General features: G+C 35.7%; 1 protein-coding gene across 1 annotated transcript; it reads left to right on the top strand.

The window, feature by feature from the left end:
• Positions 4215-8604, top strand: LOC109224808. Its single transcript, XM_019389342.1, has 4 exons — positions 4215-4332; positions 6007-6758; positions 6854-6937; positions 8170-8604. The coding sequence occupies exons 2-4, from the start codon at positions 6059-6061 to the stop codon at positions 8268-8270; spliced, it is 885 nt and encodes a 294-aa protein (XP_019244887.1). The 5' UTR covers positions 4215-4332; positions 6007-6058; the 3' UTR covers positions 8271-8604.

Below are 12592 nucleotides of genomic sequence, written 5' to 3'. Positions count from 1 at the left end.
GACTAGGGAACCCCTATATGCAAATGAATGCACTTAAGGTGTTGAACGCTTATCATATGCCAGGATTATTGTTAAAATGGATGTTACGAAGGAGCTACCATAAACCATTAGAGTCCCGGGTCCAAATGCTAAATTCTTCACACAAGTTGTAGAATATGATTGGAAACTATTATACTGCCACACATGTTTACAAGTTGTGCATCGTCAAATGGAGCAACATCAATCTAATGGTGGACACAAGCAAGGACAGATGAATCATCAACTAAAACAAAGGGAACAAGGGCAAGTGCAATTTGGACTACAACTAAAGGACAACCAATAGAAACCAAAAATAACAAAGCCAATGTGGTTACAGAATAAGCACAATGGAGGTGCGCATAGTAGGAACACTCTCCCTCTACAACAAAGTGTTAACACACAAGGAGCAGATCAAAAATCGGGGAATGAATGGAAGCAAGTTAAAGGCAATACAGTAAAAAATGCCCAAGGGACGCTATCTAAGATAGTTGTTATAACAAATGATTTTGGAGTGTTGAATGAAAATGCTATTTCAGAGGCCACACAAGTTGAGGCTAAATGTAGTTATGTGAGGGTTGATAGTCTTCAAGACTTCCCTAATCCAATATGAAGATTGCAACTTGGAATGTTAGGTGCATAAATAAAGTTCACAAGCATAATGAGTTAAAGGTATTGGTGAAGGAGAATGAAGTCAGGTTGCTAGTGGTAACTGAACATAGAGTTTTCCAACCAGTTGTTGCCGCGTAATGAAGAAAATAGCTGGAGGATGGAAATGGTGCAACAATTATCAGGCCAATGGAAAGGGGCGAACTTGGGTACTATGGGATCCAACTCAATGTGATTTTCAGTTATTAGCATCTAGTACTTAACGAATGCATGGAATAGTCAAGTCAGCAAACATTGAGCTCAACTTTACTGGAGTCTATGGGTTACACACTATACAAGATAGAAAACTATTATGGTATGAATTAAATAGGCCAGCTACTTTTCAAAAAGGTCTGTGGTTATTAATGGGGGACTTCAATGGTATTAGGAACATAGTTGATATATTAAATGGTAGCCCTGTACAAGAAGCAAAAGTGAGAGACTTCAATGACTTTATATAGGATGTTGCGATGGCTGAACCCAAAATTGTGGACAGAGAGTTTACTTGGACCAACAATCATGTGTACAGCCGTATTGATTGAGCATTAGGGAACTCAGAATGGATGCAACAATGGCCTCACCTTGAAGCAATATTATTAGACCCATCTTTCTCTGATCATTCTCCCATATATGTAAATTGTGGGGGAAGGAAAACTAAGAGGATCAAACCCTTCAGAGTTTTTCAACTACTTGGCGGATCACCAGGACTTCATGACAATTGTAGAAGAAAGCTGAAGAGGCACAAGTGAAGGAAGTGGAATGCAACAAGTATGGAGACGATTACAAGATGCGAAAGGGGAATTAAAACATTTATCTATAACTTAATATAGTAGGGTTGCAGATAAAACTAAAACAAGGAGGCAACAACTTAGTGACTTGCAGGGGCAGGTGAGAACATGCAATCAACATAGTAGTATGTTCGAAGAAGAGAAAGGCCTGAAGATGCAGCTAGAGAAATGGTCTTTGGTAGAAGAAAGCATTACTAGACAAAATTCAAGAGTCATATGGCTGCGACTAGGGGACTCAAACACTAAGTTTTTCTTTGCTTGTATGAAAAATAGAAAAGCTCACAATCATATCAGAAGTTTGGTATATGAACATGAAAGGGTGATATAAAATGACAAAGCTATTGAAGAGGAAATAACTGTCTACTATAAGCATCTATTAGGTTCTTCAACATCTCAGTTGCCTTGTATTCAGGCAACTATAACCAAGAATGACCATGTACTTAAAAGAGAACAACAATTGAATCTTATTGCTCCTATAACACAAGGTGAAGTGAATAAGGCTATTAGAGAAATCAATGATCAAAAGGCCTCTCGATATGATGGTTTCAATGCACTATTTTTCAAGAGGATTTGGCCCATTGCAGGAAAAGATATTACTAATGCATTTATAGAATTTTTTGACACATGTATACTGTATAAACCCATAAATTGCACAACAGTTACCTAGGTACCTAAGATAAAACATCCTTCAAGCGTGAAGCAGTATAGACCAATCTCCTGTTGCACTATTCTTTACAAAATTATCTCAGAGATTCTCACTAGCAGACAAAAATGTGTGATTGATGATTTGATCGATAGAAGTAAAGGATCCTTTGTACCTGGGAGGATAATAGCTGATAATATTGCCATCATCCATGAACTGGTCAAAGGATATGGGAGAAAAGGATTTCCCCTAGGCGCATGACAAAGATTGATAAACAGAAGGCTTATGACTCAATAGAGTGGGTATTTCTGGAGCAAGTACTGAATGAATTGAACTTTCCTACCATATTTACTAAATGGATCATGAAGTGCATTAGTACTGTCACATACTCAATTGTGATAAATGGAAGCCTGACGAAGCCGTTTGAAGCCTAGAAGGGCTTGCGACAAGGTGACCCCTTGTCCCATTTTCTCTTTGTACTGGTCATGGAGTATTTGAGCAGATTACTAAGGACATTGCAGCACAACACTGAGTTCAAGTATCATCATATATGTGCCAAATTACAGATAGTTCAACTTCGCTTTGCGGACGACCTATTACTATTCTGTAGAGGGGATCTTAAGTCAGCTCGAACGTTATTTGGGTGCTTCTATCAATTCTCACAAGCATCAGGCCTCATTGCAAACCTAAATAAAGCTTAGTATACTTTGGAGGGGTGAACCCAAATGTGCAACAACAAATTCTGGACCTGCTGGGATTCGACAAAGAGGAGCTGCCCATAAGATATCTTGGAGTTCCATTAAGCACTAAATGACTCTCACTAATTCAGTGTAAACCCTTACTAGAGAAAACACTAAGCAAGATAACTTGTTGGACTTTGAAAATGCTATCCTATGCAAGCATGGTCCGGTTGCTGAAAAGTATCATATTCTCTATCTAGATCTTTTGGCCGCAAATCTTTGTGCTGGTAATTGAACAAATCTGTAGGAGATTCCTACGGACATGGGAAAATGAGATCTCGAGGAAAGCATTGGTAGCTTGGGAGAAATTATGCATGCCATATTCTGCAGGAGGCCTAAACATCTTGAATATATCATTGTGGAACAAGGCAATTATATGTAAGCTGATGTGGAACTTATACAGGGAGAAAGACAAACTATGGGTACAATGAATTTATGAGTATTATGGGAAAAGGGGACCCCTGTGAGAGGCCAATAATAATCAAGCTTCATGGTTGGTAAAGAAGATTTTTAAAGCAAAGGATAATCTTGTGGCTGCTGGATACTGTGAACAAGCTTTTCCATAAAGGCTATGTACCTGAAGCTACTTGGAGAGTTTCCTAAAGTCCACTGGTGAAGATTGGTGGCAACTACCACGGCTCCCCCAAATGGATCTTTATTATGAGGTTGATACAACGTTGGAGATTATACACTAGAGATAGATTGGCACTTTGGGGTATAACAGATGATCAGACTTTCCTATTATGTAATATAGAACAGGAAATCATATCTCACTTATTCTTCCGATGTTAGTTTTCAGCTGCTATATGGTGTAGATTATTATAGTGGCTGGGTATCAACAGACACACTTTAGCTTAGGCAGTGACTCATTTCAAGGGGAAAAAAAAATACATTGGTGTTTGTATCTTATATTTTAGTGTAATCAACTAATGCTTAACTATTATTTCACATAGAGTTCAGTTTTATGCACTGATGCTGTAAAAAAAATTATAAAATAAAACAGCTTTTCATGTGAAAAAATATTGATATGTTAGTGTATATACCTTGAATTCATCCATGTATTATGTAATTGCCCGTTAGAATTCATCCATTAAGTAATCTTGTAATTAATATAATCACGATCGTCAAAACCAAATGAGTGAATGACCCCATGATTAGTTGTTCACCAATAGTGAAACAAAAATTTGTATAATAAAAAAACATTTTTTCGTGCTTCCTATTTTATTTTATTAGTGTAATAGTAAGTCACTAAAGTCTCGTGCATTTGTCTAAATCTAGTCAAGGATAATGTCAATTTCAAGTAAATTAACCACTTTAAAGGACATTTCAGGAAATAAAGTAATAAAGAGCTGTAGATATTTATGATTTTAAATGAAACAAATTCGGCAACTTTTATTTCTAATAAATATTTGGAGCCAAAGTTGCCTCTTTTGAAACCCCTCTCCTACTGGCGCCGTCTCTCCATCTTTGCTCACAGTTTCTATTATCAGCTTTTACAGTAAGTATCCTTTGAGAAATCTCACTTATTTTCGACGTTTTATTTCCAAAAAACTTTCGATCTTTGTTGCCATAATTTTGAGATTTTTTTTTTGAATTACGAGTTTTTTGTTATGTAAATATAGTATATGAAAAAATTGAAAACGTCTTCTTTAATTTGACATTCATAGTTATGTGCAAAAATTGAAAATTTTTGGAGGTGGTTTTTCATTTTTAAACGAAGATTTAGAGGATTAGCCTTGTTTGAGGTGTTTCTAGAATCTTTCTGTATACAGTGTATTTCATATGGATTTAATCTTCTTAACCTTCTGAGTAAAATTAACATTTTTTGTTACTCTAAGCTGATTTTTAATTTTTTTTCCTTTTTCAGAAGTTTGTTTGTCTTTCATTATCTTATTTTACTGTTTGTGCTTATTTGGCTGTTGTTATTTTTTGGGAAGTATTTATCTATTTACTGTATTTGCTTATAATAGTAAGTAATTAACTGAGTATACAGGAAATGTATGTCCATCAAATGCTCAATGTGTTTTAAGGAGTCTATTTATTTTCCAAACAGATCTATATTTGTTTGGCCATATATTTTCTTATATGAGTTAGCCTGGGTAATGATTTTCGGCTTTATCTATATACAATAGTGGCTTACTAAATATTTTTTTACCTCATGAAATTGGTTGCTGTCAATGTTCTTGGAATAGTTATGAATTATGCTACTGGATGATAACTTGTTACAAATAAAGAGCTGGTAATTATTGGCTTCTTTATCTTTAGTTAACAGGACATTCATCATTGGGATTTGGGAGTTTCTCCTATTATAGGACTCGTTTCCCTATGCTTTGATATGTACTAGTAATCCTTTTTTTTTTCTGAGAAAAAGGTAAAGAAACTGCATAAATAACAACATACCCAGTATTATCCCACACGGTGGGATCTGGGGAGGGTAGTGTGTACGCAGACCTTACCCCTGCCTTGTGAGGATAGTGAGGTTGTTCCAATAGACCCTCGGCTCAGGAAAGCATAAGCACCGCATTAATGAAAATGTAGACAAGAGGGGACAGTATCAAAAAGCTATATAAAAGCAGAAAAAAAACAACAAGATAGTAATGTGATCAACAATGAAAGAAAACAATGGTTAGTCATAAAAACCTACTACCAACAAAAAGCGAGACTGCGTGCCAATACTACTGTTATGAACACCCTAGACTACCTACTCTACTACTCTAATCCTCGACCTCCATACCTTCCTATCAAGGGTCATGTCCTCGGTCAGCTGAAGCTGCGCCATGTCTTGCCCAATCACCTCTACCCACCTCTTCTTTGGCCATCCTCTACTGCATAAACAAATTAGTTTATTCCCTTAACTACAAGTTCAGAGTTTGTACCAAACAAACAGAAAGTATCTATGTAGTAGTTTTCGGTGTCTTCCTGTACCTCCAACTGCGAAAAATTAGTTTAGTATCCCCGGAAAACACCATTTTACATTGTACAAATGTAAGAATAAAGTTCACTTCCCCGGCTGTTGTGCAGTGTATAAAAAGGTGATTTACTGACTCTTAAATCTTCTTCATATACGTAAAATCCGTTAGAGTTCTGTTTTTTTCTTCTCAACCATCTTCTTCGAGAGTCTTCGTAACGTTAAGGAAGCATGATATATTCTACATCTTTGCTGTCTAATCAGGCTTCACTTAGACAATTATCTGCTTCCGGAAGGTACCAAGAATAATCTCAAAATGATCAACTCTGAACCCCTTCGAAGTGGTGTCACCAATAGTGGAGCTGTTGGGCCAACGTTCGATAAGCAACTGTCTGGTGTAACGAGAAAGACAGCTTTGAGAGACGTGCAGAACCAAAAAAGCAGCTTGATAAGTAATCATCAAGAAAACTCACTTTTTTTAGGGGCAAGACCTACTGCAGATCCAACTAGGGTGTGCGGAACTAAGAGGCTTACACCTGAGCGCCCTTCAAATACCAATTCTAATATGTCTTTGAGCAGCAATGGTGCGAATGAACATATACTAAATGTCCGAAGAAGATTTGATTTAGAACTAGGTAAAGGAAGAATGCAGAACAGTGTGGATAAATTTGTGGAGGGTACTCAGGTATCAAAGCATCCGTGTCAGTTGCAGAGAGAAATTCCTCAAAAACAAAATCAACAGAGGGAGGGTAGTAGTGGTCATCCTCCTGTAGCAATGCCAAATCATATGACACCTATGACGACATATTCACGTGGTGGACCGTCAATTCCTAATTCTCTTGGCAAGGCCGCCAACAGCACTCATGCTGCTCAAATTGTTTCTTCTAAGTTTTCTCCAGAGCCAGTGCATAATTTGGATGTCAAGGTGGAGGATCAGCAATTGACAGAACATTTTATTCGTCTGCAGAAGTTCCTGAAACAGTGTGATGAATCGAACCGAACAGATTACATTCAGAGTGAGTGTTAGAGTCCTGCTACATAGCTTCAGCAGTTAACTAATTTCTTTTTGACTGCTTATTAATGCTGTTTGTATGATTTGTCTTTCAATCAGTGCTTCTACATTTGTCACCAGCTGAGCTTAGCAGACATGCTGTTGATTTGGAGAAAAGGGCTATCCAGCTGACAATAGAGGAAGGTGAGCTGACACTCAACTATTGGTTTTCCCCTACCCTTAATGGATGAGAATTTCTGAATGGTTCACGTGTAGATGTATGCATGTATATATGCAAATGAATAAAACTTTACTTAGTTACGGATAAACCTCTATTGATTTTGGTGAAAGCCTGCTTCTTGTTGATATGTCTATTTATATATGTGTTTATGACTAATGGGTAAAGCAAAAGTTTTTAAGAGTAAATTAATGGTGTAAATTAGTTACAATGCTGGTTAAGAAAATCAGCCAGACAATTCTGCTAAAATGGGGGGAGTGATTTGACCATACATTTCATTTGTTTTTGGATTCAAATTAAGCTCAGTAAGGTTAAACTTTCAGAAAGAGAGTGGACTTTAGCGTATGTTTCAAAAACAGAAAAACTTTTCTCCAACTTCTCTTTCTTTCTTTCTTTTTGCAAAATTGAAAGAAATTTTCTACAATTTCTGAAAACAAATGCCACCTAAGGAATTTTTTGTTTTGTCTCCAAACCGTCATTTGTAAGTGCTAGGAGGGCCTCCTTTATAATGTCATCAGATGGGGCACTGGTGCTCTCAGTAATGCCACCATAGTCTGTGGTATATTGATGAAGCAACTGAATGTGTTGGTAGATGCTGTTGCATTGGCTAGTTCAGTCTCTTCTCTTGCACTTTTGGTTAGCTTAACTTGATGTGTTCTTGTAATAAATCAAGACTTAAGCTTACTACCCACGTATTCCACAGACTGATGTCGCAACAAAATGACTCCTAGAGATGTTTTGTTGGTGGGGTTATTTAGCAGCCTGTAGTATGCTTGAGTCAATATATCCGTGTTAGGCACTGTTGCTAAGTGCTGGATTCAAATTTGCCTCTCCTGAAATATGTAATTCATTACTTGCTACCAAAAATCATTTTAGGTTTGAAACACATAGAATGGAAGTCTAGAGGAAGGTATTTAGTGTCTTTATTTGCTAACGTGCCCAATGAGGAATTGAATAGGGAAATGCTACTCAAGTCCAGCTGCAATATGGGTTTGAAAGCTTTCCCAAATTGCCACTGGTTTCAAAGGTGTCAAGATTGAGGCTTTAAGCCTTGAATTTACTCTCTTGCGAGCTCTTTATTCACAGTCTGGTTTCCATTCATTATTGGCGCTGTTGTTAAACTTTTTCAAGATCTGTTCAGAAAGCGACCAACACAAGAACAGTTCAATAAAACTTCCCTTTTCACTAATCATTGCAGGAAAGGAAATGCAACGAGTGAAGGCCCTAAATGTTTTGGGAAAATCCACTTTGTTTACTAACTTATCGCAGACAGCTCCATTAGTCCCAACCAAGAAATGATGCGCACGAGTCTAATGGCAATAATTCATGTTGCACTGATGCACGGCCTATTTTCGAGCCTTCTGCTTCACAGGGTACAAGATCTTGAGCAGAGCCTGTAGGCTTCTTTAAACATTAGTAGTCTTTTTTTTGTTTATTTTTTTTGATAGCAAGCTTTTTACTTGGATTAGCCCTCTAGGGATCAACAAGTCATCCGGGACTGAACTTTGGTATTCTTTTGGGTATAATCAGTTCATACTATCTGTACATGTTTTTTCCATCTGCTGAAGTTTTCTTCCACTTCATTTGTATGTTTTCCTTGTTCTTTGACCTATGTTTTCAAGATTTGCATATTAGGTAGACTAGCCCTTTCCAGTCTGACAGTTCTATCTATCTTCTGCTAGTGCTATAAAGTAAAGTTATATTCACTAACAATATAGAAAATATTTACACAAATAAAGAACTTAAAAGTCAAATGCAGGTAAATGTCAAACTAGCATAGGTTGGTAATATCGAAAAGATAGTAACATGTTAGATTTGGTCAAATCAAATTAGCATAGTTGGTAAGAGAAGATTCTTTTTTGAAAGATGCTTGGTTTTATCTTCCTATATATACTTGCTTCGTTTTATTATATTTTTCTTTATCAAAATTTAGAACTTAGTCATAAAGTTAGTGGTGGCAAAATGGTTAAAAGAAAACAGTTAATCACCCATATTATTCATTAAAAAATGGGTTGGATAATGAACTTTTTAAAAACGGGTCAAATATGGATAAGAATCATATTATCTATTTAGAAAATGGGTAACCAATGGTCTAACTTTTACATTTGTAAATCCTCAAATTGGGGGTTACTCAAGTTAGGGAGACTAGAAATTCTCCCAAAAGTGATCATATGTAAGAAGTCATGGATAATATGGTTACCCATATTATCCACCGGTTAACCCGTTTTTTATCTGTATTAAATATGGATCGGTCGAATAATTTATCCGTTTTTTCATTATTCGTTTTCGACCCGAACCATATCCGCCCCGCCCCGTCTGTTTGTCACTCGTACCTAAAGCATCTTAGAAGCATACATATACGTCACAATATATTATAAGCAATTGCTGTAGTTGCTGAATATATGCTAATGGCGAAAATTATTGACAATTATCTCTCGAAATCTATATCAATTGAGACCACCACAGTCCAATGGTAGGAGTGGCAAACGGGCGGGTCGGGTAGGATATGGTTCGGATCGAAAACGGGTAATAAAAAAGCGGATCAATTATCCGATCCGACCCATATTTAATACGGATAAAAAAACGGGTTAACCGGCGGATAATATGGGTTACCCATATTATCCATGACTTCTTGTATATGATCACTTTTGGGAGAATTCTAGTTTCCCTAACTTGAGGAACCCCCAATTTGAGGCTTTACAAATGTAAAAGTTAGACCCATTGGTTACTCATTGGTTATCCATTTTCTAAATGGATAATATGGTTCTTATCCATATTTGACCCGTTTTTAAAAAGTTCATTGTCCAACCCATTTTTTAGTGGATAATATGGGTAGTTACCTGTTTTCTTTTAACCATTTTGCCACCCCTAGACTATTAGCAGAAGTTTTCTGCACAAGAAGTGTATGTTCGACTCCAATTACCACCTTTCTCCTTTTCCTTTCCCGTCTTCCCATGTAATAAGCTCGATGCATATCTTATGAGGGGCAGCTCGACATAATTAAGGACCTAAAGTATAGCTAAAAGTAGGGGCCCGAATTTTTTATAATTGATTTCTTTAATAATTATTTTTCAATTGATAATATAACTAACCGATTTATTCACTCTTGAGACGTTCTTGATCTTATGTATTTTATTTTTTTAAAACTTCGTTCTGTTGAGGCAATTGCTAGGCATTTAAATAAGAATCAAGTGTTTTTATGTAATTGAGTATATCGATTAGAGTATTATCTTCTGCTTTTACTATTTTTCTTAACACTATTAATTCGAAATAAGTCTAAGTCATCAATATTAGAGTGACTTATGCTTTAAGGATCATCAAAAGTTAACACGATTTTTTTTTTTTCAAATTCTCATCATTTAACAATCTCAATTTCTTAGAATAATACTTATAGGTTAAATCTCAATTTCTTAGATAATACTTATAGGTTTTAGTGGTTAGAATGTAAAAAATGCAAAATGAAGGTTACATCAAGTTTAAGAAAATATACCTTAAAATCACATCAACTTCAAAATGATAAATTTTTACTATAAAATACTTATACTTTTTTTAAGGAAAAATTAACACATAACTTATTCCTTTTAAATTGGGGGTCCTTGAAATTGGGAACCTAAGTCATATCCCTTACTTGCCTAGGCTTTGAGCCGGCCTTGTATTTCATGTTCGCGCAGAGTCCGAAAAGGACCGCACCCCAACTGATCCTGTCTCCCCATGTAATAAAGAGGACAACCAGGCGCATAAAATATCTCAGTTTATGCTGCATCCCAATTGATCTCGTCTCCTCATGTAATAAAAAGAATATGCTTGATGCAAAAGTATCTTATCTTCATGCAAAGTCCGGAAAAAGGCGGGAGCAATATTCTATAAAAATATGAATAATAATTAACATTATAGAACCTCACGCACATTATTTTAACAAAAGATGGTAATTTCACCAAAGTTATCTTCCCTCCTCACTAATCACGGATTCTCCTTCACCAGAAAAGGGATAAAATATTAGCGACAAATGTAAAATTATAAATTTACAACAACAAAGTTACAGCTTTTCCAATGATTTATTCAACCACTAAAATCAAAACAACAATAAACGTCTTATAAATGTTGTTGGTGGGCCCAGAAAGTTAATGAGTAGCAGAACGGCCCATACTGTACTAATCCATATGAACAGAATCGGCAGAAATTTAAAAATAGCCAAATTTACAACTGGTCGTTCAAAAATAGTTCAGTTTCAAAAGTAATCAAAATTTAGCCATTTTTCATATAAAGATAAATTTAAGCAAAAATACTGTTTAAAATCCGAAAAACACGCCAGTATATTATGCTGGAGTTCTAGCATAAGTATACTTGAACTCCAGCATATTATACTGGAGTTCCAGGATAAGTATGCTGGAACTCCAGCATAATATGATGGAGTTCCAACATAACTACAGTAAAACTCCAGTATAATATACTGGAGTTCCAGCAAGCATACCGGTCCAGCATAATATATTATGCTGGACCGGTCTCAGTTGCAGCAAAATAGTGGCTATTTTTCGTTGACTTGATAAACGCTGGCTATTTTTGAATGACCAATCCGAAAACTGACTATACCGTGCTATTTTGTCACAGAATCTCCATGCGTTCACACTTGCATAATCTCGTCCATTGAAATAAGTCCAAGATAGCTTTCTCAAGCCCATTTTGGAATATTTCTGGGCTGTGCACACAGTTCTAGGTCCTTCTGTGACACGTGGCGTCATCACAACGGCCCAACTCATCTAGAGGCTGTGTATTAGCTCTGGATAAACTCCAAAGTTGGATAAGCTCTGTTTTTTCCCTCTTCCAATGACGTGTGAAATTATTTATTACCAAATTTCAGATTTATTATTTTTTCAGATGCAGAAATATCTTAATGTTATTCACCACAAAAAGGGAAAACAATTCATTGCATAAAGTACAAGCTTTTGATTCGTGGACCCTCTTCTTTAATTTAATTCCCCCCCCCCACCCCCCACCCCCACCAATTGGAGGAATTTGTACAATCCACACTTAGGTGACAATTATTTATTAACCAAATTACAATTCAAACCTTATGATATTTATAATATAATTCAAACTTTTATAATTTGATATTGATTTTAGACTTTTAGTACTAACTATAAAATTTAGAGATTATATATTTTATTCATTTAATTTTAAAAATCTACTGATATTTATATTGCATGATTATCATAAATTAATTAATTTTACTTAATTATCAGCATAGTACGATCTTTCTTTATTCGGGCTTGGGACCTGCTCCAATCTATTTAAAAATTTAGAGTACTTACAATTTTACATATCTCAAGCTACAAAAAAAGTTTTGCAATTTGAGGGTGGAACTACTATTTTTCATGGGAGTGAAAAATAGAATTTGTATGGTGAAAAAATTGTCTAATATTTCACCTTTTTTTCACTTTAATTAGGAAAAGGAAATATAATGACTAGTGATAATAATAATGGTAATTAAGAAAAACGTGGATAAGTAATGGATATTATATTTAAATGTGAAAAAATAGAAACGCGAGCCAAAAAAGGAGAGTTAGGCGGTTGAAAATGACCCCACATCTCTATATATAAATAATAAAATTTGCTCTTTTTAA

Source organism: Nicotiana attenuata, chromosome 4 (genome assembly GCF_001879085.1).
Source record: "Nicotiana attenuata strain UT chromosome 4, NIATTr2, whole genome shotgun sequence".
Classification (NCBI taxonomy): Eukaryota; Viridiplantae; Streptophyta; class Magnoliopsida; order Solanales; family Solanaceae; genus Nicotiana; species Nicotiana attenuata.
Note: the sequence above shows the minus strand (reverse complement) of the source record. Positions and strands in the feature narration are given on the sequence as shown.

Bases quoted from the DNA above. Each gene is read 5' to 3' on its own strand.
- LOC109224808 (XM_019389342.1), top strand. From the start codon at position 6,059: ATGATCAACTCTGAACCCCTTCGAAGTGGTGTCACCAATAGTGGAGCT. The intron at 6,759-6,853 runs GTGAGTGTTAGA...TCTTTCAATCAG, and splicing joins CCGAACAGATTACATTCAGA to TGCTTCTACATTTGTCACCA. The intron at 6,938-8,169 runs GTGAGCTGACAC...TAATCATTGCAG, and splicing joins CCAGCTGACAATAGAGGAAG to GAAAGGAAATGCAACGAGTG.